The sequence below is a fragment of the Aquarana catesbeiana genome, linkage group LG01, assembly GCF_042186555.1.
Source record: "Aquarana catesbeiana isolate 2022-GZ linkage group LG01, ASM4218655v1, whole genome shotgun sequence".
NCBI lineage: Eukaryota > Metazoa > Chordata > Amphibia > Anura > Ranidae > Aquarana > Aquarana catesbeiana.
In genome coordinates, this window is record NC_133324.1 from 395,212,286 (window position 1) to 395,239,482 (window position 27,197).

Here is a 27,197-nt window from a genome sequence, read left to right on the forward strand (position 1 = left end):
AATGGTTGGCCCTTACGCATGTTCACTTCATCAAATCTGGCCCTCTTTGAAAAAAGTTTGGACACCCCTGAGTTATGAGCTTGTTTACATTCTGTTACTGCTCTGCTGTAGAACTTAAGGTGGAGGTAGTAACAAGGTTAAACATGTCAGCTTTCATAGCTGTTTACTCCTTATGAACCAAAACCATTTCATAATTATTTGGCCTACTAAGCTGTCAGCAACTTTGTTATTAATCATGATTTAGAAATAATACATATTTTTTTTTCATTTTTTTGTGGGAGGATAAATAAGGCTTTGTTGTTATATTGCCTTTTGATGCTTATTTTATTTTCTGTAAAAATAAGGTAATAGAGTTTTTTTTCCTAGTATGATACATCATTTTAAAACAACTGGTGTTAGGCTCGGTTCACACGGGGGCGACTTGTCAGGCGACCTAGCCGCCTGACAAGTCGCCTCCCGTTCTGTACAATGGAACCATTCTAATCGGAGCAACGCAAGTCGCTCCGACTTAGAAGAAAGGTTCCTGTACTACTTTGGGGGCGACTTGCATAGACTTCTATACAGAAGTCGTCTTGCAAGTCGCCCCGGCAGTCGTGTGCAGGTCGCCTCGGTGAGGCGACCTGCAAGTCGTGCCGCGTCTAGTGTGAACCGGCACTTACTGTAGATATCAAATACACATTGTATTCATTTGACATGTTTATCAAGACATCAAAATTTTGTTTCTGGTGCAAACCATGGAGCATGAACTTACATAAGAGTGAGGTTACCTATAAATGAATTAAAATCCTTGAAAAACAAAAGACAATACAAAAAAATAATTTCAAAACAAATAAATAATGGGCTTACTAGGGTTATATATTGGACATTTTATTTAACAAAATACTTTTTATTTGACTTTGCAGGTTTGCTGCATCTAGCTACATACAGGAAAATGTTGCTGGGCGACACAGGGTTGGGCACTGACAACAGCCCTTTTACTGTGACATACCAACATGTTTTCATACCAACCATACAGTAAAATGGCCTATTTTCAAAGATTCTGGGGATGGCAAATAATAATAATAATTGGGCAGCATATGCACAGTATGTCACAGTAGAGGAGCTAGCAGTATGCTGTAAACATTCCCAGTATGTGACTGTGCAGTCTCCAGTACCAAAACCTCCCTACCAACATATCTGATGTCAGATGTCAAATGTCATCATGAGATCTCCCTATGCTTGCATTTGATGTTATTATAAGATCTCCCTACATATGCATTTGAGTTTATCATAGGTTCTTCCTCTGTATGCATCCTATGTATGCATCTGAGGTTATCATAAGGTCTCCCTACGTCTGTATCTGAAGTCATCGTAAGATCTCCCTTACTATACATCTGATGTTATTATAAGGTCTCCATGCCTATGTATCTGATATCTATTTGAGTAGAAGGAGGGTTTTATTGCTCTTATGATTGCACCTTTAAGAGATACAGTGTCAATGTTTAGTATATATAGCCACTAGATTTGACCTTAGGAATATTATATTGCACTGTATTTCTCTTTTCAGCCTTATCAATGAATCATTAAGAGATCAACTTCTAGTTACTATCCAGAAGACCTTCACTTATACACGAACCCAGGCCCAGCATCTTTTTATGATCCTTATGGAGTGTATGAAAAAAAAGGAGCTGGTAAGCAAATTAAATGAGGGCTTTGTTTCTAAACCATAGATGCTGCCACTATGTGTTTATTATAAATGACATGTAATTCTAAGTAAAAAAGATGATCATACTTTGACACATTGAAAAAGCATGTATGTGTCTGTATACAACAATAACATTATCTGGTTTTATATTCCCATAATGTCCAGCATATGGCAACAACTGATTTTGCTAAATGCAGTGGTGGATCCACTGTAAATGTACTTGCTGTGTGGTGTAGCTATGAAGTTAGCTGAATAGTGTATGGTATAATCTAAGTATTAGGGTTCCTTTACTGAACAGATTAAACTAATGGTCTATTTTTATAGGTAGATGACATGTAGAAGGAAGGTTTGCTAATGACCGTTAACAAGAGGGCATAGATCGGCAGTCTCTGGCTTCATTGCTTAATGAGTCATTGACCTCAGAAAGTAAAATTATACTACTCAGTGCTTCATCAGTTACTAACCTGGAATCAGTTTGCAAGCAAAAACCAGGGGGCATGTACTGTATGTTGCTTTGTGACAGACTCTCTTTACATTTCTTCTTTGTCATTGATGTAAAACATCCCTCCATATTTGCCATTGATAGGGAAGATTTTAAATGAGACTTGTCTTGGTTGAAACATGGATGCTGGCACTGCAGCATCACATTTTCACTGATTCAAAAATGTTAGAAGTCTAGTATACCTAAAAACTTTTTTTAATCAGTGACCTGGAACAAGTATACAGTTGAGGACTTTTGTTTTTTCTGAATTTCCTGATCTACATACTTGTTCCGGGTATTTAACTCAAAGTATGGTAGCCAAAGAGTAAGCAACAGTCAGGTAACTGGTGTTTATGAAGGAGCACAAGAATGGTAGATTCATACTTTTCTCAAGAGAAACGTGAAGGCTGCTACTACTGGCGGCCATGCTGATTTATAATGTCAATACTTTGAGCCACTGACAACTTTTGGGGCTTACTTAGTCTACATACTTGTTCTGGGTCAGGGGGTCAAAGTATTGGAGCAAGCTGGGCAGCATAAGAGCCAGATAACTTGCATTTTCAGAGGGAGATCAGAAAAGGCACCCCCTTTTTTTCTTTCAAGAAACGTATTTGTTTATCTTAAACCTTAATTATTATTATTCAGTAGCTTGAAAAGCTTATAGATTCAAAAGCCTATAATTAGTTAAACTCAATTTATTTTATGTGAATAAAGAGTGTGGCGCTAATAGTACATGGATATCAGTGGTACAGTTTAAAATGTAATCTGTGAATGTACTATGCCACAAATATTGGTGTAATGCTCTGACTATCAGAGTATAAGAGCAGTGAATGTAGTATATATGTGGCGAATGGCAACAATGTGACTGTGCCAAAATTCAGGAACCCACAATGTGAAAATAAAAAAAAGAAAGTGTGAACAATCGTTAATCCCAAGAATTTAAAAGTAAAGCAAAACTCATATAAAATATGAAATATCGCTCAAAAGAAATAATATTTTTGGTTGTAAATCCACTATCAATGAGATGATATCACAAAAAAACCACTGAATATTAAATGTAGGATGATAAATAATACGGATGGTGTTAGGAATACAGATTGTCTGAGATATCCAAATATATAGTGTTATGTATCATACAAGAACAGCATTAGCATATAGAGTATAACATTATAAAACGAAAGTTCATAGAAAAGAATATGCAGTAACAATATCTTCAAGGATCTCTGTATTGCTTCTCAAACTGGTCTAAGACTGAGCCAGCATTCTGGTTAAAGTCTTCATATTACATATCTAAAAATAATACTGCACCAACCCAAATATGTGAAGCAGCCGACACAACAATCAGACTAATTGTGGATCCATAATTAAAATTAAAATGCGGCGCTAAAAAAATAAATGATGTTCATTATTGAGCACGACCTGCCAAAATGAAAATCTGGGGGTCGGATGCTGCACAATAAAGTATTTATTGAAACAACACTTCTATTAATTGTATGTGAAATTTAAGAAAATGTGACATAATCTGAGTGTCTGCGGAGTGATCTGAAGTATAACGTGTCAAATAATACGTGAAAATCATCAAATACACAAAAGATTGTCAAATACAAAGAGCATCCATGCAATTAGTGTTCAAAACAAAACGTGAAAATAAGTAAGTGTTTAAAATTATAAATAAAAGTCCGTGATAAGTTCATATAACATATATCTGCAGCGCTAGCCCATTAACATGCATAGCAACTTGATCATATGGGACTCCCGTGTCCGGGACAAGCTTCAGTATGGTGTGGTGACCAGACTTGTGGTGCAGGCAAAATCAGGTGAAAATACCCTTACCGGAATTGGTGGACTCACCAGCCAGCGGCTTGGGAGTCAAACAGGCTTACAAAGGGACTGGAGATGACGGATGCAGCACTGTGTCCAGAACCGGTGGAAAAGTAGTGCGGACGTTCATCGGTCACCCTCATCCGATCCTACTGGCTGTTAACCTCCATAATGCAGGACTCAATGGCTATCCAATACTCAATCCACATAGAGAGAATACGATCCTCAGGTTGAAAAATCAAAAAGAAAACTTCCACATAGTGTGAATCAGTTTTCAAAAACTTTAATAAAAAAGTTTTGCAATAAAAGCACCCTGGCTCATACAGACAAACTGGAGACCAGGTACAGGAATAAGTAAAATAAGAGCTTAAATCGATCGTGGCAAGACAGGCATATCAAACCCGATGCGTTTCATCCGCATGGACTTCAACTGGGGTATATGTCTGTCTGCCACAAATATGCCTATATATATATAAAATATAATGAAAAACCTACAGCAGCTGTTTGCGCCATGTGAGGCATTACTTCCGGGTACTCGGAAGATGGCGTCAGTGGGGTAATCAGCCAATCGTAATGGACTAGTATGTTGTGGGTATCCAAGCCTCAATTTCGTACAGCCAATAGGGTGCCAGCGCGGCATGTCATGTCGTATCCGCCCTACGTCCATGCCAGACGTCGGCCCCTCTACCAATCAAAACCGAGGGTGGGGGTCGTCATAGTACCACGTCACTCTCCCAGCTGCACAGCCAATCACCAGCGGGACGTCGCTGGAAACATCCAGCCTATCCGGACTCACGTCCACCGCGCATGACGTCAAAAGCCCTCTGTCAGAGCGATTGCTCGGAAAAAACTCTATCTGAAGCGGGTGGAGCGCAAATGCGATCCACGTCTCGGAATGAGAGACAGGAAGTGGGCCTGGAATCTTTGGAATGCAAATGCGGTCCATATATCAGGATCAATAATAATGGCCAAAGCTTTAAAACAATCCCTATAAGAGTAATGTGTATTTAATTTCACATGACGCCAACAGTGTTAAAGGTGCCTAACAACCTAGAAACATCAATATTGAGGTTTGAAAATTCTTGTTTAAAAGTCTTATTTAAAAAATATTTTTCTTTTTACAATAGACATAATGAAGCCCACCATTTCTGTATGGAAAAAATATAAATATTACACTATGGAGTATGATGTTACATAGAGATACCCTTAAGTACGGAACAATCCAACTGAAATCAATTATTAACTGCACTCATATATAGTTAATAGGTATATTCTAAGTAACTACAGAGGGTACCCAATGGAGTTAAACATTCATATAAAAATATGGACTGGTCACTAATATGAATTTTAAATCGTCCAACTAACAAAATGAAAATGGTCTCAAATATTAGAACAAATATCAAGAAAGGAACCAGAAGTGAAAAGGAGACAGAACATACGTGCACATTAGGATTGGTTAATAAATGCATTTATGTCCCAATCAATATTGAGGCCAAATGGCGAATAGCTTTTTAATTGGTGTATCCAGAACGTCTCTAAATTTGACACCCCCCTCTTAAGAGACTCGCCCCTCCAGTGTGGAATAAATTTATCAATAGCCTGGAATAGTGTAATATTTATATTTTTTCCATACAGAAATGGTGGGCTTCATTATGTCTATTGTAAAAAGAAAAATATTTTTTAAATAAGACTTTTAAACAAGAATTTTCAAACCTCAATATTGATGTTTCTAGGTTGTTAGGCACCTTTAACACTGTTGGCGTCATGTGAAATTAAATACACATTACTCTTATAGGGATTGTTTTAAAGCTTTGGCCATTATTATTGATCCTGATATATGGACCGCATTTGCGTTCCAAAGATTCCGGGCCCACTTCCTGTCTCTCATCCCGAGACATGGATCGCATTTGCGCTCCACCCGCTTCAGATAGAGTTTTTTCTGAGCAATCGCTCTGACAGAGGGCTTTTGACGTCATGCGCGGTGGACGTGAGTCCGGATAGGCTGGATGTTTCCAGCGACGTCCCGCTGGTGATTGGCTGTGCAGCTGGGAGAGTCACGTGGTACTATGATGACCCCCACCCTCGGTTTTGATTGGTAGAGGAGCCGACGTCTGGCGTGGACGTAGGGCGGATACGACATGACATGCCGCGCCGGCACCTTATTGGCTGTACGAAATTGAGGCTTGGCTACCCACAACATACTAGTCCATTACGATTGGCTGATTACCCCACTGACGCCATCTTCCGAGTACTTGGAAGTAATGCCTCACATGGCGCAAACAGCTGCTGTAGGTTTTTCATTATATTTTATATATATATATAGGCATATTTGTGGCAGACAGACATATACCCCAGTTGAAGTCCATGCGGATGAAACGCGTCGGATTTGATATGCCTGTCTTGCCACGATCGATTTAATCGCTTATTTTATTTATTCCTGTACCTGGTCTCCAGTTTGTCTATATGAGCCAGGGTGTTTTTATTGCAAAACTTTTTTATTAAAGTTTTTGAAAACTGATTCACACTATGTGGAAGTTTTCTTTTTGATTTTTCAACCTGAGGATCGTATTCTCTCTATGTGGATTGAGTATTGGATAGCCATTGAGTCCTGCATTATGGAGGTTAACAGCCAGTAGGATCGGATGAGGGTGACCGATGAACGTCCCCACTACTTTTTCACCGGTTCTGGACACAGTGCTGCATCCGTCATCTCCAGTCCCTTTGTAAGCCTGTTTGACTCCCAAGCCGCTGGCTGGTGAGTCCACCAATTCCGGTAAGGGTATTTTCACCTGATTTTGGCTGCACCACAAGTCTGGTCACCACACCATACTGAAGCTTGTCCCGGACATGGGAGTCCCATATGATCAAGTTGCTATGCATGTTAATGGGCTAGCGCTGCAGATATATGTTATATGAACTTATCACGGACTTTTATTTATAATTTTAAACACTTACTTATTTTCACGTTTTGTTTTGAACACTAATTGCACGGATGCTCTTTGCATTTGACAATTTTTTGTGTATTTGATGATTTTCACGTATTATTTGACACGTTATACTTCAGATCACTCCGCAGATTATGTCACATTTTCTTAAATTTCACATACAATTAATAGAAGTGTTGTTTCAATAAATAATTTATTGTGCAGCATCCGACCCCCAGATTTTCATTTTGGCAGGTCGTGCTCAATAATGAACATCATTTATTTTTTTAGCGCCGCATTTTAATCTTCATATTACATGGCATGAAAGGAAAAGCTGAGATACTCTTACCAACAATGGTGGACTCACACGCCATTAACGGTGAGTCAATCGAGCTTTTTACCGGCAAGCGGTAGATGTAAATCCGGTCTCAATTGATTGAAAACTCCAACCAAAGCTGCAAAGGACTTCAATCCTCATCCACAGATCCTCTCAGCAAATAGCGATAACCAAAATATAGAAGAAAAAAGAAAGCCTCCACATGGTGTAAATCCAATAGATGAATATGGGTTTATTAAAAAATATGTCTTCCAACATCCGGTAAAAACAGGAGCAGCAATAAATTCAAATTTGATTGATCAAATAAAAAAGCGATATTGTTACTGCATATTCTTTTCTATGAACTTTCATTTTATAATGTTATGGACTCTATATGCTAATGCTGTTCTTGTATGATACATAACACTATATATTTGGATATCTCAGACATTCTGTGTTCCTAACACCATCTTACATTTAATATTCAGTGGTTTTTGGGATGTCATCTCATTGATAGTGGATGTACAACCAAAAATATTATTATTTCTTTTGAGCGATATTTCATATTTTTTATGAGTTTTGCTTTACTTATAAATTCTTGGGAATCACGATTGTTAACACTTTCGTTTGTTTATTTTCACATTGTGTGTTCTTGAATTTTGGCACAGTCACATTGTTGCCATCTGCCACATATATACTACATTCACTGCTCTTATACTCTGATATTCAGAGCATTACACCGATATTTGTGGCATAGTACATTCACAGATTACATTTTATACTGTACCACTAATATCCACGTATTATTAGCGCCTCACATTTTTCACGCACAATTAGTCTGATTGTTTTGTGTTGGCTGCTCATGCTCTTAGGGTTGGCGCGGTAATATCACAGCAACTTTCAATTTATTTTATGTAAACCCTTAAGGATATACTTTTGGAAAGCCGTTCTACTTTATTTAATTTACATTTATTTCAGACTGACTACAAACTGCACATCAATCACAGCTTCTATACAGTCATTACAAATGAGCTGAAATCACTGTCAGCACTTGTCTGCACATACTGTATGCTATTGATTGTGCAGGACGTTTCAAAATCACTAATCTATCTTTATTTAGACTTACAGTCCTCTACAAACATTGCTGTCCTGATGAAAAATCACCGGAGATTTTATAGCTATGGCCTTTACTTTTTCCAATAAAACAAATATGTTTTAGTTAATGCTTTGTGCTTCACTGAGAATAGGGTGGATTTGTAGAACATTATGTCTAGCAAGGTCTCAGAGCTTTATTGATTAATAACATAGCCACAGAATCCAATAACTGGATTCATTCCTGTGTCGGGCCATGGTGTTGTAACAACATACTGTCAATGTGAAATAAACTAGAAGGTGTTATTACGACATACCTACAGGGCTGTTGTTTTAAGTGGGCAAGGAATGGCATTTGCTTCAAGTCCACCAGCACAGGGACTTGTCTTAAAAAGAACTATAAGGGTTATGGGACATATGTATTTAAAACTCCCAACTGTCCCTTATTTGGAGGGACTGTCCCCGTTTTAAAAATAAATCTCATCATCATCTATTTTGGCTATAGTATACAGATCTGTATAAATTAATGCACTATTTAGTTGCATTAGCAATAGCAGAAATAGAGTATCCAACACTGAAAAGTTGCTAAATTTTGATAGTACGCCGCGCTAACTCACTTTCAAAGTTACAGATTTCAAGTCTGTTATCTTGATCCTGGCTTCCTAGCCAAATTTTTCAGCGAGTGACCCACTAGTGCAACTATTATCAGACTAACAGGTCAGGCCTGCATCTTTAAAACAAGCAAGCATAAGCATCTACCATATTTTTCTTTTTATACCTGCCCTTTAAAGTTATGTTTTGTTAAGGACCCCAAGTGGCTTTGTGATGCTAGCAATTCACCTCAGGGAACAATCCTTGAATCTTTGTGGGTTTTAAAAAATTAGGTGCCAGTCAATTAAGGAAGTTTTACTGAGTTTACTAAAGGACCAATAAACTTAGGGAGAAGGGAATTAGGATACTGGATACCCAAAAAGCCCAAATATACACAGACGGGCATGCTTTACTATTCAACATGTAGAGCAGCTTCAGTGCTGCATATTTACTGCTTGGATAAGCCACCAAGGTTTCTTGCACTGTCTATAGTTGCTAACTAACTCTTCTAGACACTCTTTAGGAGGTGAAGTTTCACTTCTGGTGCTCCAATCCAGACAACATTCTTCCTGTTCTTTCCTTGATGCTGCAAGAGAGCTTTCCAAGGTCACTCACAAATATTTATGCCCTTTCCAAGCATGTACCCCTGGCAACAAACCTCTTTGTGGTTTGCCAGGGAAACATAAATATTCATAACTTAGGTTTTTGTATCCTCTTACACTATTGCCAGGAACACCCCTCAACAGGAGGAAAAAGCAAACAATAACTCTGACCATAGGGAAAACCTGAAAAAAGCAGAACTATCAACTAGAGCTCAAGCTGACTACAGTCCAGCAGCACTTAATGTAGGCCAAGAAAATGCCTGCTTAAAGGCAGGGTCCCTACATTTATACATTTTAAATAATTGTCAAAATACCTATGTAGTTTATGTACAGTACATGGGACTTTGTAATTGTTGCTTTATGTTTATGTATTAGTTTAATTTATGCATTTTAAAATATGCAAATATGGCCTGGATTTATATCTTTTTGCAAAGCCTTGTTTGTCTGACTGGTTGTTTTGGTTTATAGAGGATTGATATTATCTGTTAAAAATAAACTAGATTTGGATAATGCAATTCAATATAATTAATAGTGTTACTATTTTTTATCATGCAAGCATATTCTGCAACACATACTTTTACTATAAACACTGAAACATTTACATTAGTCCATATCACAAAAGAAGCTTTCAGTCTAATGTATTCATCACATTCATGCAAATATTGAGTGAAAACAAGTTAGGGCCACTTGTGCTTGGCTGTTTTCCTATGTGCAAAGGATCCTAATGGGGTCCTCCTGAGATTCTTTGCATGGTACTCAGCAGGTTGGACTTGGGCAACTTCTCGTAAGGGCCCATTCACGCTGTATGCATGGGGCTGGACTGGGCAGCCTAGACAAGGCAATGTGCCTTCTGTTCTATTAGTTCAGTTCACACCACCACACTGTGTTTGTGTGTGCTGAAAAAAATGTAGGAAAAGAACCTTTTTTCAGAACAGCCTTCTTAGTTGTATGAAGATGAATGTAATGTAATTTTGTAATATTACAGTAGAGTTAAAAAAAACATGTTGCACATTTACAAAGCACACCAGTGGCTGCAGTGGCAGCTGGTGTGAATGGGCCCTAAAACTATCTACACCTGCCATAACCTGCTTTCAGGAGTGTCAGATGTCCATGACCCTGTAGTGCCTTCCTCAGATCCCTTTGTCTCAAAATGACTTGAGATTCACATAGGGGTCTGCAGATGGAATTATGGTGTCCAGCAGTGGACACAGACGCCTGGAGTTGAGTATATCACTTTATCGCTTGCAAAGGAGTGTTAGTTTGATTTCTGACACGTTCTCTTCAAAAGACAGTTACTGGATGGGAATAAAATAGCAATGTTTTAAGTTTATGATTAAAAAAAAATTGTTGAAATAACGAGACATTACATGGTTCGATTTAAACGTTCAGCCTTGCAAAGAGCAGTTTATGAAAACTGCTCTTAAATATGATATTTAAAACAATAATAGGTTCACATCACTTGACTTTAGTAAATAACCTTCAGATTGTCCTTAACATGGATTGCAGGTTACCTAACCAAGAGTATTAAGTGCAATTTTCTTTAATATTATCATTCTCAGCACAACATAGCAAGATATCAAGAATGTCAGGGCAAAGATAAAGATTAACTATGTGGGATGATGTGAATTCTGGTAATGAACTGCAAAATGCTGGGAGGGAAAGAAGTGAAGTAAAAAAGTACAGTAGTTAATTCTTAAAGGTTTGGTATAATGTGATCAAAAGAGAAGAGGACTTTGGAACATACTGATCCAGGAATAAATTGGCACATAATTTTAATATTACATATTGGTCACTGAAATGGTTCCTTATTAGGAAACAAACCTAAATGTAAAAAAGTATACTTAGCATTCTCCAAATAATTCAGAAGCAAAAAAACTGAGTATTGTAGAAGTGTAGATTTTGTTGGAATGAAACAAAATTGACAAAATGCGACCAGATTGACTAAATAGTTCCATTCCACTTTACCACAATTCACCCAACTTTGCCACAAAATGTCAACTTCAGTTCATAAAAGATTGCTTAAGATAGCTGCAATGTTAATATGCCATGTAAAAAAAATAAAAAAGTAAAAAGTGTTCAAAACATAAAAATAGGTGAATTGAAGCAAAAAGCAAAAACTAAGAAAACTTGGAATGGAAGTGATTGCATTCAATTTGGTATAATAGAAATCCTTTGCAACAGCATTTGTCAACAATTGTCTTTGCAATTTGGTGAAACATACAGTATGTAAAAATATATATTTTGTCATTTTATATTCAACATTGTTCAAATATAACAAAATGAGCAGAGAAAGCAGAAGGCACAACCGTGTATTAGATATTTTTAAGAAAAATTGAGAAAAAAAATAATATTGATGAACACTAAAAATAGAGGATCCATTGGTAATTAAAATCCACCTGTGATAAATGACATAATTTATAGAACAATTTTTTCAGTGACTAAGGTGACCTAGGATGACCAGATTTTTTTTCATTTTCCAAACTCCAGATTACAGTGTTCAGGATGGGATCAGAAGGTCATCAAGATATTGATTTAGCAATCCTCACAGCCTTGCTTAAAGGTAATTATGTGAAACATATATAATAATCATTCCATTCAATTAGAAGGTAAAGTCTCAGATATTTATATCCATTGCAGTCAATGTCCCCATGCATTATTAGTATTATCATGCGCTATAATAATGTTGTAATTATTTAAGAATATGTTAATTAACAAAGAAAACATTCTATGCCCTTGGTACATGCTTACAAATGTCAGCTAATCTAAGTTCATTTTTTACTGTGTGTTACAAAAACATTAACTACAACATAAATTCAAAAACATTAAGCAAGCCAAAAATATTTATGTTTAAATATTTATTTTAGACCTGCATGGAAACATGGAGGCAAAAGGGACTGCATGCAGTAGTCCTGCATAGAGAAGGATGACTTTAAAAAAAAGTTAATAGGAGTTTTCAGCTAAACTGTTTATTATTTGTTTAAATGAACATCAACTATTCATTAAAGTTTTCAATCTAAAACTCAATTAAACCCTTTTAATTTACTTATAGTCTTGTATCCCTATGTTATTTGTAACTGATTTTTGATTGGTAATGCCCCTAAAATATTTTACTTTTAATGATAATGCTGATTTATGCTCTTTCCGGGGCTCTGTGTTGGCATAGATGAGTAACATCCACATCCCTTAACACAAGCATCCTCACACATATTTGTATAGCAATGGAGCCTGGGCAAATTAAAATGTTGCAGACGGAACCCAGTGTTTCACCTAATATCTCAAATTCAACACTTATTTTCAGTTTATTTGAGTAGGGCCATTTGATTATTATGTTAGATAATCCCTGGACTATCAAAGGCTGACCTTACACTATACAATCTGATTATATAATCTCCTTTAGATCCACCATCAACTGTATTGCAAGGGCCTGCCAAATTGGATGCAGTTTTAATGGATTGTTTAGGTTTGTGCTCATATTACATAGTGTTGGTAAATTTAAAGAAGATTGTATAGAGATTGCACAATCAGATTGTATAGTGTATGGTCAGCGTAAATGTCTATTCACAAAGAAGAAAGAAGGTCTATACACTTGATGCACTGGTTCTTCTACATTACCTAAAATTTAAACAACAGCCCAACAGCTTACAGTATTTAATGTAATCTATCATTTTCTTTTAACTTGTTTTAAAAACTTCCCAAATTGAAAGCATACTTCTTCTACCTTCTTCTACCACACAGTTAAATATATAGTTACATGGTTATTCCGTGCTGCATGTACTGTATAATGTGAAGCCAAGAAAACAGAGAATTTTCTATTTGTTACTTATTTATGAAATTGTGTTTTATTCATGTAATGTCTTTTACTGCTAATTCCACATATCCTTCAGTATCGAATGCTTCTTAAATAGCATCACAGTAAGTGTGTAATAACAGATGGATTTGTGCTCCCAACCATGACAACCTGACTGTAATAAACTGAGATAACTATAAGCAACTAAATGTGCAGTAACAAAAACAGAAGTATAGCAATAGTGCCTCGGAAAATTAAAGTATGCAGAAGGAACCCAGTATTTCAATTAATATCCTTGAAGAAATATCAAATTCAACACCTTATTTCCAGTGTATTTGAGTAGAGCCATTTGATTATTATGTTAGGTGATCCCTATCTAATTGCATTATAGAAGCGCAGATATCATGCATTAGATGCTGGCCATAGGCAGTATATTTCTCCTGAAGGGTTATGAATGTACCTACCATTTCTGTACGATTGGACATTAAACTAAGCTTAGTATATTATAAGCTATTACTTTCTGAAATTCCAAAAACTGTTAAAACTTTGGCAAAAGTGTTTACCATTGTACGGTGCAAATGCGCCATACACCTTTAAAATATTGTTTTTCTTTTGTATCCCTTGTGAAACAGGTGCCAATGCCTCTGCTCCTGATCAACTGAGTCTGGCATTAGCCTGGAACAGAGTGGACATTGCTCGAAGTCAGATCTTTATTTACGGACAACAGTGGCCGGTATATATGTTTAATAATAATGCTAATGTTTTCGTGGAAAAAGTAATGTAGATCAAGAAGATGTAAAAGTTCACCGTGCAATTAATAGGGGTTTTCATTTTTTTTCTCTCTGCTTTAAATTGGTTAGGTGGGGTCCTTGGAGCAAGCAATGCTAGATGCACTGGTACTGGATAGAGTGGATTTTGTGAAACTACTTATTGAAAATGGAGTTAGCATGCACCGTTTCCTCACCATCTCTAGAATGGAGGAGCTGTACAATACGGTAAGAAAAACAATACTTCATCTTGTAAAAGGTTTTTCATTATTTTAACATTATTTTACCCGGAGATTGATTTACTAAAGAAGTATAGGCTATTTACTTGTCAATGTGAATTTTCATGTTGCACAGAAAGTTTCCCCTAGTTTAGTGAGTGAGGAGAAGCTCTGCTACCTTGAATCATCCATCAACATTTTAGATGCTCCTTGCATGTGAACAGGTATTCCTTGCAAAGTCAATTTTCACCACATTCACAAACATAAGTTTACATTTCCATGCAGATCAAAAATTACTGTGTAAAATGCTCTACTCCTTTATTAAATCAACCATATTGTGTGATATTTGTCACTTTGTGGATTATATTAAATCTAAACAACATGGTAAACATTGTATAATTTAACATAACTAAACCCAAGAGCAAACTTTTCATATAATACAGCGTACCAGTCCTTAGCTGTAGTAGATGCATTCATTTTCATTTTTAGGCTAATATTTTCAACAAGTACAGAAAATATCTGTTGAGTTTGCTAGAAATGCAGTGTTCTTGGAACTATGTAACAATCAAGTTTGTTATCACATATTTAAGGACTGTGCAGTTTTTCTCTTCTCGGAACTAAACCAAAAACAAGCTTATTGTGCTTCAGTAAACTACTAATCCCACCCACCTCCAGGTATTTAGGATGAATAGGGATGAGTGAATCTGCCTGGGTTTGATTCAGGGGGAGAGGGTTCATTGAAACCTTCAAAACCCTAACTCAGCATTAAATCCCAGTGAAGTCTATCTTGAAATCTTTATACTAAGTTCTGGCCATTTTCAAGGCTAATCGGCAAGGTATTGTCATAAAGGACATGGGGAGCTGTGCACTGCCTTGGGGGACATTTAACAAAGCAAAACTTCTTTTTACAAATATCGTACAGCATGGGGCGTGTCCTTTTAATGTGACTTGGAGGCCAACATGAAAAATAACACTAATCCTTTATAATTAAAATTTGGTAGATGCATTTAAGCTGTATGTGGTTTTATAAAACAGTACAATTTTCATAGACAGCATCAGCAACAGCCTATTCTAGAACCCCATATTTTGGATATGTAATTGATTTTTTAAAAGTATAATTAAAGCCAAAACATTTTTTCCATTTTGGGTAGAGTAGGGAATGGTGAAATCCCCTGTCTGTTTTTTCCATCTATGTCCCATTAGGGAGATTTTGAGTTCAATATATGAGAGAGAGACGACTCTTGACTCTTGGTTTTATCTTGATTTATAAACAGCAGTGTATTTTTTTTAAAGAAACTAGTAACAAATAATGTGCAGTGGCTGGACAGCATGTAAGCAGCATGTTTAAACCATAATGAAAGAGTGCCACAAGTCAGCTGTGGAGCTAATCTGTTACTTAATGTTCTACAAACATGCAAAGCTGATCTGTTACCAGCAGCTCTACAAACATGCAAATCTGATCTGTTACCTTTATTTCTATAAACATGTGATCTGTTCTTACCTTGTTGTGGCGCAGAACTGGAAGCTACAAGCATCTCCACATCTCACCTACTGATTAATATACAGTAGCTATTGTTAGACCAACATCCATAGCCTGAACAATAGGTGGTTAGACTTTTATCTACAAGCATTTGAAGATGTTCTTTAATTAAATTGGTCTATATATGAAGGTGAGCAGAATAGGCACAATGAGCAGGCAGTGTACACTGCAAAGACATTGTTGGAGCTTTTATATAATTTATTTTCGAAGATGGTGATTGCACTTTTTCACATACTTTGGGCTGGGTTTTCGGTACATTTATTATTATTTTGTAGATTTTGTGTTTTTTGTGGGAGGTCCTCCTTATACCTGTTTTATAAGTGCCACACTGTATTTTTCTTTTGTCTTTATTCTTTAAAGTGGCACAGCCTCTTTAAAGGATATTATCTAACTGGTTCCTAAAGGTAAATTTATATTTAGGGCTTGTAATTATCATTGCAATTAAATGAGTCAGTTTGCAAAGTGAGTTGAACATATTTACTTTGCAACGTGATTTTTAATTTACAGAGTTATTGTTCACATATTTTAGTTAAAAAGGTGTAGCTATGTTCAGAATGCCCAATAATGTGCAAGGGAAATATAATTGTAAAAAGAACAGGATCTTTACTCGTGTATGATTGGATAATTGGAATGAACACAGCTTTACCTCATTTACTAAGTTATATCAGAATTCTTTATGTAAAGTTAGTACAATTTCTGCAAAGTTAGTATTCTATATTCCTTCAGTAAATAATTCCCAATTCTGTGTAGAAGATGATGAGTATTCTTAAAATGCTCAGCAAATAATAGACCTAGTATTCACTTTAGGCTCAAAGGGTCATGATTCCAGGAATAGTCAATTTCTTGGTAATTATTTGAGAATATACTGTAAGTTACTGGTAGTTTCCCAATATAAAATATATTTTCAAGATGAACTCTTTACAAAGTAAATCATTTGTTGTTTTAACTGCCTTCATTTGAGTAGATTATTTCATTTTCCTTATTTAAAAAAAAAAAAAAAACATTGATGTACAATTTTTACACACATTAATAACATAACAGTTCCAAAACCATAGCAATGGTCAAATGATATTGACCTCTTGACAGATTCACTACAGAAAGATAAATGTTTGGTTGATGTTGCAAATATAAATGTTTCATTTTCCAAATCAGAAATGTACTGGTAGAATGAGTTTTCTTTTCCTTTTCTGTTTATGTAAATGTGACAGAGCCCCAGAAATATAACAGAATATGTTAGAATTTACTGATGCTCTAGACTGTGAGTACCTTGTACATTTCCCTAGGGGTATATCATTATAATAATCTCTGATTCATACATATTGAGGAATTCTAATTTTAATCATAAAAGCTAGAGCAGACTTGTTGTTGATTGCTGTGCAGAGAAATTATACATGAAGCCAATAAAATTGATGTGCATAAAAATGATATAACCTACATACATCAGAAAACTATCCATTCAAATAGCGTTTCTCTTTATATATAAAATAGATATAATGTTCCTCATTATACAGTATAAATTACTTAGAATGTGAGCATAAAATTAAAGAAAATGCCAGACCAAAAGGATCACGAGATTACTGATTTGAATGAATCAATAAAGTAGCCTTTTCAGGTACAAGTTAACAGGAACATGTACTTGTATTGCTTTGTCATTACACTGTGTAAACTTAAAGAACTCCAGCTTTTCCTCCCCAAAACAACAGATGCATTGTGTATGTAAATTAATCACATCCACACTGTAAGTTTGTGTGTAACTTACCTCCTTTAGCAGTATACAGCAGGTTTCTGTCTCTGTGATGTAACTCTTCCTCTTAGCTGAATTTCAGAGTTCTCTAACTTCCTGTTTCTTTCCTTTACCAGTCCTGATACTACATGTCCCGTGATCTTTTGAGCCTCAGGGCGGGCCATGGGATTCACTTGTAGCAATTCTGAGAGCTGATGTGGGTGGGTCCTAGGGTTACTTTGGGTGTTTCTGGACCTTCATGTAGGTGGTGAAAGGTGTAAATGTGTTATACCTTCTCCTATGTCATCCCTGTCCAAAGAATAATGCCTTACTGCAAGACTACAGAAGAAGGGCTATGGGAGGTTATTATGAAGGTGTTTGCTTCATATGTAAATTAATCACTTCACAGAGAGCAGGGCTCTGGGAGGGTGGGAACTGAAGGGTGGGACTCTTCCTGTTCACACTGGTCGGCATATTTAACTGGGCAGGATTAAACTCTAATTGTGCTCCATTCCATCCTGCCCAGCAGCAGCACAGCTAGCTTTCAGAACAGGCTGTGTATGAAGGTGTTTCCTTCTTGAATAATACTGCGATCTGGGAGGTGGGACTTGGGAGGTTTGGGCTCTCCTCTCTCCTGTAGGTGTGACTGGACAGGATTGAATGCTAATTAGGATGTATTCAATCCCACCCACCATCAGAGCTGTGAAGGAAGTTACCTCATTTGCAGAGTCTGCAAGACTACAGAGGGGAGTGTTACAGACTCTAGCTGCTGCAGGAAGGGGCTGTGGAATGACCAGAGTATATCAGCAGGATATACAGAGTGTTACATGATACAAAGACACAACTAAACCCAGAATATCAGGGGATGTGCAGACAACTGAGCAACATGGTACACGGGTATGATCTATGCTGGGATTGATCAATCCATTCAGTTCTAGTAAAAAGAAAGTTGGAATTCAGCTTTAAACATACATATAGAGAATGATTTTCTAAAGCAGTTGAAAATATTTCTCCTGAACTAACTAAAATAATGACTTAAATGGCTTCAGTGCTTCTGCTGCAAATTTTGAGGATGAATTTCTCAACAGTGCATATAGCTATAGAGGTCAGTGTGGGCTTGCTAACCTCTTTACATGAAAGTCTAGTATATCCCAACCACCTTTGCAATACTGCTGGTCTCAATTGTACTATAACGATTTATGTCAGAAGTGTTATGGTCCCAGGTATGAGTTCACTGTGATCCCATCTGTGGGTTTTCTGGTATCTCATCCGTTTATTTTGGGATCTTACAATGTATTTTAGTCCACATATAGTGCACCTAGGACTTATGCTACCCATAAATTTGAGATGGTAGATACTTGATCTGCTTGATTTTGCAAGATTAGACAACAGTCTCATATCTCTGGGACCTCCTACCTGTACATCTGCCCACCCTGATCCCCTAATATCTACAGGCAATATCTATGGACAACCTTATGTGTCCAGTTTAGGGAAATTGATGGCTGCGTGTGTTGTAGCATTACTATATATATTCAATCTATATACATTTTTTTTTCTATTGTGGTACAAGCTATGCATGACAATTAGATTAGATGTTTCTACTTACCAAGCAATACTGGCTGCATTCCATGCCAGTGGCTGATAATGGAATCTATATTTTGTTGTCCATGTTTTAAAGCTGAAGTTTAGCTAACAATTATTCTAATCCTACAGCTTTAGTGGCCTAACTTGCCTGTAATGAAGTATGAATCCAGCTTTGGGTCTCCGAGCTAAATTCAATAGAAAAAGCCCCCCAACAGAGTCCAGCCCCCTCTTTCCTCTTCTTCACTTGAGAAAAGTTTTTTCATTGTCTTCAGTGAATACATTCTCTTAATGGGGGACTCTGATGAATTACACATTTTTCCCACAGTTAGGAGATCTATGTAAGACATACGTCATTACAGGTAAAACATAAAAAAGAGAAAGAACACTCCAATTGCCACATCCGTGAATGATATAAAGATTACAGAAAAAAAAGGGGGGGGTTCCTCAAAAGGAAACCCCAGGTCGGACTTTGAAGGCACAGCAAACCAAAGGGATAGCAAAAAATATAAACTTTATTTTAAATACACAAATATATTGATATACAATACGAAAGGGACATAACAAAAACATCTAAAAATCAAATATATAAAAAATATACATGATGTGAGCCCTAATGCGTCTGATGCGTTCATTACAGGTAAGTTAGATCACTAAAGCTGTAGGGCTAACAATTATTCTTAGTTAAGCTTCATCATTAAGATACCTACACACAGTCCAAATTTGTCAATATTCCATGATCTATATGTATAAAATTACTCTTGTGGTCCATTGATATTTGTAATTTATGATGGGCACTAAAAATCCATTGGTATGATAACTGAATTTATATCTGAAGAGAGACATAGGGGCTATTTTACTAAAACTGGAGAGTGCAAAATCTGGTGTAGCTCTGCATAGAAACAAATAAGCTTCTAGGTTTTTTTGGTCAAAGCTTAATTTAAAAAAATGAAGTTAGAAGCTGATTGGCTATCTTGCACAGCTGTACCATATTTTGCACTCTCCGGTTTTAGTAAATCGACCCAATACTTTTTCCTCTATTGTACCAGCTTGACCAATCCAGAGGTTCACATCAGATGCAGAACACATCAATGTTTTATAAACAGCCATAGACAATTATTAGACAAGTTGGGTCAAACAGCCATATTTTATAATGTATACGCAACTTTAGTCAGTGTAAGCCATAAAATGTTTCTCTATTGTTCATGTAAACTATATAACAGTAGAGTAAATCAGCACACGGGCTATTACTGCATGAGAATTAAGCATGGTACACACAGCAAGTTTTTTTTCAAATCTCACAGATTCCTGCATCCGCACAAGCAATGTGGATGCAGGGATCTCCCCCACTGCTCTATTGTGCTTTGACAATGGGGACACCTCCGCTATTAGAAAGCACTAATCGGCGCTGCAACCATAGTCTGCAGCTGCTGATTGAATCCTGTTTTTCCAGCAGGGTTATTTGACAGAAGCTAGTATAATGATTGGCTTCTGTTGAATAAAGAGGGCTACACACAGATCGAAATTTGTCCGGTTCCAGCTGAACCAGCTAAACTTCGATACAGTGTACCCAGCTTTACTTTTTCAAAGTGGGTTACTTCCTTCATCAACAGTTGGATCTCTTTTCAAACTTGCAATTTTTTAGGTGAATGTTAACAATTCTTGTTGCAATGAAGTATAGCCCTACTTTAATTTTAATTATAGGCTTATTAGTTTCTATGCAGAGCTACACCAGATTTTGCACTCTCCAGTTTTAGTAAACCAACCCCTATGTCTCTCTTTAGTGTTGCGTGTCTTGTGTGTATTAACATGTCCATATCTGTAGTATATGGATTTAGCAGATGTTGGACTGGTCAGGTATTTCAGTACATGGTGTTTCTATAACCTATTTGCTTCTTTGTTCATTTATTTTATAATTTTACTGTATTTCAGAGACATGGGCCATCAAATACATTATACCATTTGGTCAGGGATGTCAAGAAGGTAAGCATTAGCTCATGATCAAGGTAATATTTGTATCTGTTTATAGATCCTAGAAACTCTCTGTTTTGCATGAGCTTTTCTGATGTGATTTATGTTTCTATGTATCTGTTTTGTTTGACACCTCAATTCAAAACACTCATCTCAATCAACATTATTTTCAAGTGCTTTCATTGTATGTATCAAGATGTTTGTCACATTTTCCTGTTTACTATAACTAAGAAAAATTCCTACAATTACACAAATACAATCTACATTATAATGAAACAATGAAATAGGAGTCAATAAGTAGATGTTTGACTAAGTGTTCTCCTGATGACAACATACTGCCATCTTATTGTAAATAAAGCCAATGCTTATGATGCACATATGTGTTATCATTGTCTATTTTCATAAATATAGCCCAAATAGCTTATAAGCAGTGATTAAATGGCAGTGGGACCCTAACCCTGAATGTCAAATTTCTTTACCAATAACATATCAAAATTTTTATTTTTACCACATAATAACACCTGAGCATTGTACATTTGTGAATCATTTGGTGGTTGTGACTAGGGATGAGCCAAACACCCCCCCCCCGGTTCGGTTCGCACCAGAACATGCGAACAGGCAAAACATTTGTACAAACACGCATACACCATCAAAGTCTATGGGACACGAACATAAAAAATCAAAAGTGCTCTTTCTAAAGGCTTATATGCAAGTTATTGCCATAAAAAGTGTATGGGGACCTGGGTCCTGCCTCAGGGGATATGTATCAATGCAAAAAAGTTTTAAAAACGGTTGTTTTTTCAGGAGCAGTGATTTTAATAATGCTTAAAGTAAAGCAATAAAAATGAAATATTCCTTTAAATATCGTGCCTGGGGGGTGTCCTTAGTATGCCTGTAAAGTAGCACATTTTTCCTGTGTTTAGAACATAACCACAGCAAAATGACATTTCTAAAGGAAAAAAAGTCATTTAAAACTGCTCGCGACTGTAATGAATTGTCGGATCCCGGCAATATAGATAAAAATCATTGAAAAAATGGCATGGGTTTCCCCCCCCCCAGTCCATTACCAGGCCCTTTGAGTCTGGTATGAATAATAAGGGGAACCCCGGCACCAAAATGAAAAAAAATGGCTGGGGTCCCCCCAAAATCCATGCCAGACCCTTATCTGAAGACATGCAACCTGGCAGGCCGCAGGAAAAGGGGGATGAGAGAGTACACCCCCCTCCTGAACCATACCAGGCCACATGCTCTCAACATGGGGAGGATGCTTTGGGGTCCCCCCAAAACACCTTGTCCCCATGTTGATGGGGCCAAGGGTCTGGTTTCCACAACCCTTGCCTGGTGGTTGTGGGGGTCTGTGGATGGGGGCTTATCGGAATCTGGAAGCCCCCTTTAACAAGGGGACCCCCAGACCCCGCCCCCATGTGAATGTACATTGTACCCCTACACATTCACCAAAAAACGTGTCAAAAATAGTAAAAATTACAGTAGACAATTTGGGACAAATCCTAAAAAATCCTATCCTTAAAAATTAAAAGAATAAAAATGTCCCGCGATGTAAATCCATCGTCCATCACACTGCCCGATGAACCGAAAAAAAAAACGAAACAACTCTGCCTCCATGGGATGCTCCCGTCGACTGAAGCCTTTTTGCAATGACAGCTGTTACATAGCTGAGGGCGGGGCCACCCAGTGACGTAAACAGGTGACCCCGCTCCCTCTGACACCCCGTGACGTCAGAGGAAGATGGGGCCACCCGGTGACGTAAACAGATGACCCAGCCTTCCTCTAACATCAGAGGGGGCGTCAGAGGGGGTGGGGTCACCCGTTTATGTCACCGGGTGGCCCCGCCCTCAGCTATATAACAGCTGTCATCGCTTCAGTCAGCCAGGGCCTCCCATGGAGGTGGAGTTTTTTCCTTTTTTTTTCTCAGGTCATCGGACACTGTGATCGCAGATCAATGGACATCTTTTTTTTTAATAAAGGACTTGTCCAAATTGTCTACTGTAATTGAGCCCTTTCACACTGGGGCGGGGGCATTGTCGGCGGTAAAGCGCCGCTATTGTAAGCGGCACTTTACCGTCGGTATGCGGCCGCTAGCGGGGCGGCTTTCCCCCCCCGCTAGCAGCCGAGAAAGAGTTAAAACCAACGCAAAGCGCCTCTGCAGAGGCGCTTTGCCGGCGGTATAGCCGCGCCGTCCCATTGATTTCAATGGGCAGGAGCGGTAAAGGAGCGGTATACACTCCGCTCCTTCACCGCTTCAAAGATGCTGCTGGCAGGACTTTTTTTTACCGTCCTGCCAGCGCATCGCTCCAGTGTGAAAGCCCTCGGGGCTTTCACACTGGAATTAAAGCAGCGGCTGTTTCGGGTCGGTTTGCAGGCGCTATTATTAGCGCAATAGCGCCTGCAAACCGCCCCAGTGTGACAGGACCCTTACAAATTTGACACTTTTTTTGGTGAATGTGTAGAGGGACAATGTACCAGATACCCATTCACCAGGGGGGGGGTGGGATCTGGGGGTCCCCTTTTTTCGGTTCATTGGGCAGTGTGATGGACGATGGATTTACATCGTGGGACATTTTTATTTTTAGATAAAGGATTTGTCCCAAATTGTCTACTGTCATTTTTACTATTTTTTACACTTTTTTTGGTGAATCTGTAGGGGTACAATGTACATTCACATGGGGGCGGGGTCTGGGGGTCCCCTTGTTAAAGGGGGCTTCCAGTTTCTGATAAGCCCCCCGCCCACAGACTCCCACAACCACTGGGCAAGGGTTGGGGGGACGGGGCCCTCTTCCCCATCAACATGGGGACAAGGTGTTTTGGGGGGACCCCAAAGCATCCTCTCCATGTTGAAGGCATGTGGCCTGGTACGGTTCAGGAGGGGGGGCACTTTCTCATCCCCCCATTTTCCTGCAGCCTGAAGGGCCTTATGTGGTTTTTTGGGGGACCCCTACAACATTTAAAAAAAAAATTGGCGCAGGGTTCCCCTTAATATCGGGCCCTTCAGGTCCAATGTGATTTTCGAGGGACCCCCATGCATTTTTTTTTTACATTTTGGTGCGGGGTTCCCCTTAAAATTCATAGCAGACCCAAAGAGCCTGTTAATGGACTGGGGGGAACCCATGCCATTTTTTCCAATGAGTTTTATCTATATTGCCAGGATCCGACAATTCATTACAGCCACAAGCAGTATTAAATGACTTTTTTTCCTTTAGAAATGTAATTTTGCTGTGGTATTGTTCTAAACACTGGAAAAATGCACTACTTTACAGGCATACTAAGGACACCCCCCCAGGCACGATATTTAAAGGAATATTTCATTTTTATTGTTTCACTTCAAGCATTGTTAAAAACTGCTCCTAAAAAAACGTCCGCTTTTAAAACATTTTTTTGCATTGATACATGTCTCCTGGGGCAGGACCCGGGTCCCCACACACTTTTTATGACAATCACTTGCATATAAGCCTTTAAAATGAGCACTTTTGGTTTTTAATGTTAGTGTCCTATAGACTTTAATGGTGTTCCGTGGCTTTCAAATTTGCCACGAACACCGCATAATGTTCGCTGTTCGGCGAACAGGTGAACACCCCGATGTTCGAGCTCATCCCTAGTTGTGACTACATAGTCACAAAACCATAATAATTTAGGTCAATAAGGACTTGTTCATTACAGTATATAAAATTTTCAAACATCATCATGAAATATTAAAACTAAGAGCCATTTCTAGTACATTCAACATCTTATCCAAATGTGACGCAGAAAGTTGCTATTAGGTCAAGCTCACAATAAGAATGATTTTATATTCCACTGAGCTGTACTAGGAATCCCCAAGGCAAAGTTTATTTCTTTAATGGCCTACTCAGCTTGGTAGCCTTATGACTTCAGCTTAGTATAGCATATAATAGATAGTGATGGCCATTAGGATAATAACAGCAATGGTGTTAAATAAGCTAATGACAAAATATGGACATTTTCTTTTTTTTCTACCTTGATAATATTCTCGATACATATCACTGTGTGTTGTTCTCACATATGCACCATCAAAAATATTTGTAGGATTTTAGTTTTAGTGACTATAGATGCTTTTTGCAAACACATCTTGTTAGTAAGTTAAGATAAACAGGAAAGATTTGGAGACTTACAAGATTTTTTGCCATAGAATTTAATATAATATAATATGATAAATGTGTATTTTGTAATGTATAATACACAGTATCTAGTGGTATGCAATATTCTGGCACTAACTGACTGAAATGCATATTTTTTTATTTACAAAATCAGCCAGTGTAAAAAAAAACTGTAATGTTCACAAAACGCATACTGATGAATACAAACTATTTATTGTTTGTTAAGTGTTAATGTTAATACTGCCAACAAAGGGTAATTCATAAAGCAGGAAAAGTATGGATTCATAAGGCAAAACTTTTTGAAAATAAGTTTTGCCTAGGGAGGCACATCCACTTTCACATTTTGGGTTTTGTCTGCTGCATGAATATTACAGGCTAAGATTAGTAAGTGAAAGCTGAGTTATCGCTTTCTAGTAACTTACAGGAAACTATTAGTTAATAATGTTTTTTAGCTTTAGAGTAAAGCCTAGTGCACGTGGGCTGAATGTCGGGCAACATCAGCCAGTTCAGCACAAACCGGCCAACATTCGGCCCCTGTGTATGGCAGACGGTTCGACAGATGCCAGCCATTCAGCCGACTTCTGTTGGACATGCATGCTAGAAAACTAGAGGCCGACCAGCTCCTGATCAGCACTCTCAGCCAATGGCTGAGAGCGCTGACCGGAATGTTCTGGTGAGGGGGCTGCCCCCCCTGTCAGAACACAGGCGCTCATTAGGGGAGATTTCTGTACTAACATTGGATCGTTAGTACAGCGGTATCATCTGAAGCTGCCTTTTTTTTCCTCGTTCAACCCAGTCTGAAATCTCCATCATCCAAAAGACCAAAGCCACAGAAGTATAACAAAGTACGGGGTTGGTTTTCAGAAATAATAATTTCAATGGTCCCCACAAACAGGTATCTTAAATTAGTTTTTCTGGAAAACAAGTATATAGCTCAAAACTCTGAAAGCTAGCAGGAATGTCTTCCTGTTATATATACTATAACTAGAGGAAAAATCATAGAATGCCATAGCACAATTTTAATTGGAAGCCCCCGCCATACCCTTAATCCAAATATAAAGTAGAACTGCACCCGCTTAATAAAATGGGCTTTTTTTTAAACTTGTGACCATTTGCTGACTATTTTGCTTCTCTAAAAATGTAAAATTATATTTTAGGTAAGTGACAGCTTTATGTACCCTTAATAAAAGCCTCCTATATACAGGTATAGGTGGTCAGTGGTGACACATGCCCCTAATAAAAGGTATCTTTGCTTGGTGGGCAGTGGCAGCCTAAAATACCTTCCGAATAACAATTTCCCTTAAATGTACATCGGTGGCCATTGTTACTTCATGCCACCTTTATAAAAATATTGCTTTAGTTTAGTGGTCTGTGGTGCCTTATGCCTGAAAATATAGCCCCCTACAATGGCGATCATGCTATTCTAGGCTCATTATATCATATGCCCCTCCTGTAATAGCCTGCTTTAGAGTGGTGATTTTTGCAGCCTCATGCCCACTAATAATAACTCCCTTTACAACTGGGGACAGTGGCTGCCCACAACATTTACTTTGACTGGATCATTGAACTTGCTTGACCACTTTCTTTTATTCTAGTAGTTCTCTTTTCATGGACTCTGGACTGGCTTAGTTTGGATGAGGGCTGGGTGTCTCTAAGAGGCTTTGCTCCTTTATTCAGATAGTTGCTTCTGCTTGCATACTTTGTGTACTGTCGGTTAGAATCCCTGTTGGTTAGAATTATGCTGCCTCCAGCAGGTAGATCAATGTCCACTCTTCTCTGAGCTGAATCCAGTAATGTAAAAACTCTTTATTAAAGGGGAGGTTGTGAGTTAGTGGGTTAATAAAATGTTCGGTTACGTTTAAGGGATTTAAGCAGCAGAATCATGTTCAGTGTTAAGAGTAATATTTCATGGTTATGTCAGTACACCCCTCACATTTTTGTAAATATATATATATATATATGTAGGAAG

General features: G+C 37.8%; 1 protein-coding gene across 2 annotated transcripts in view; it reads left to right on the forward strand.

The window, feature by feature from the left end:
• TRPM3 (transient receptor potential cation channel subfamily M member 3) overlaps positions 1–27,197 on the forward strand; it is a 579,111-nt gene that overhangs the window by 380,626 nt on the left and 171,288 nt on the right. For both annotated transcript variants that reach the window (XM_073634544.1, XM_073634551.1), the window contains exons 8-12: positions 1,547–1,670; positions 11,999–12,071; positions 13,931–14,031; positions 14,159–14,293; positions 21,060–21,110. In XM_073634544.1, the coding sequence (XP_073490645.1) occupies positions 1,547–1,670; positions 11,999–12,071; positions 13,931–14,031; positions 14,159–14,293; positions 21,060–21,110 (484 nt within the window). The remainder of the gene's footprint in view (positions 1–1,546; positions 1,671–11,998; positions 12,072–13,930; positions 14,032–14,158; positions 14,294–21,059; positions 21,111–27,197) is intronic.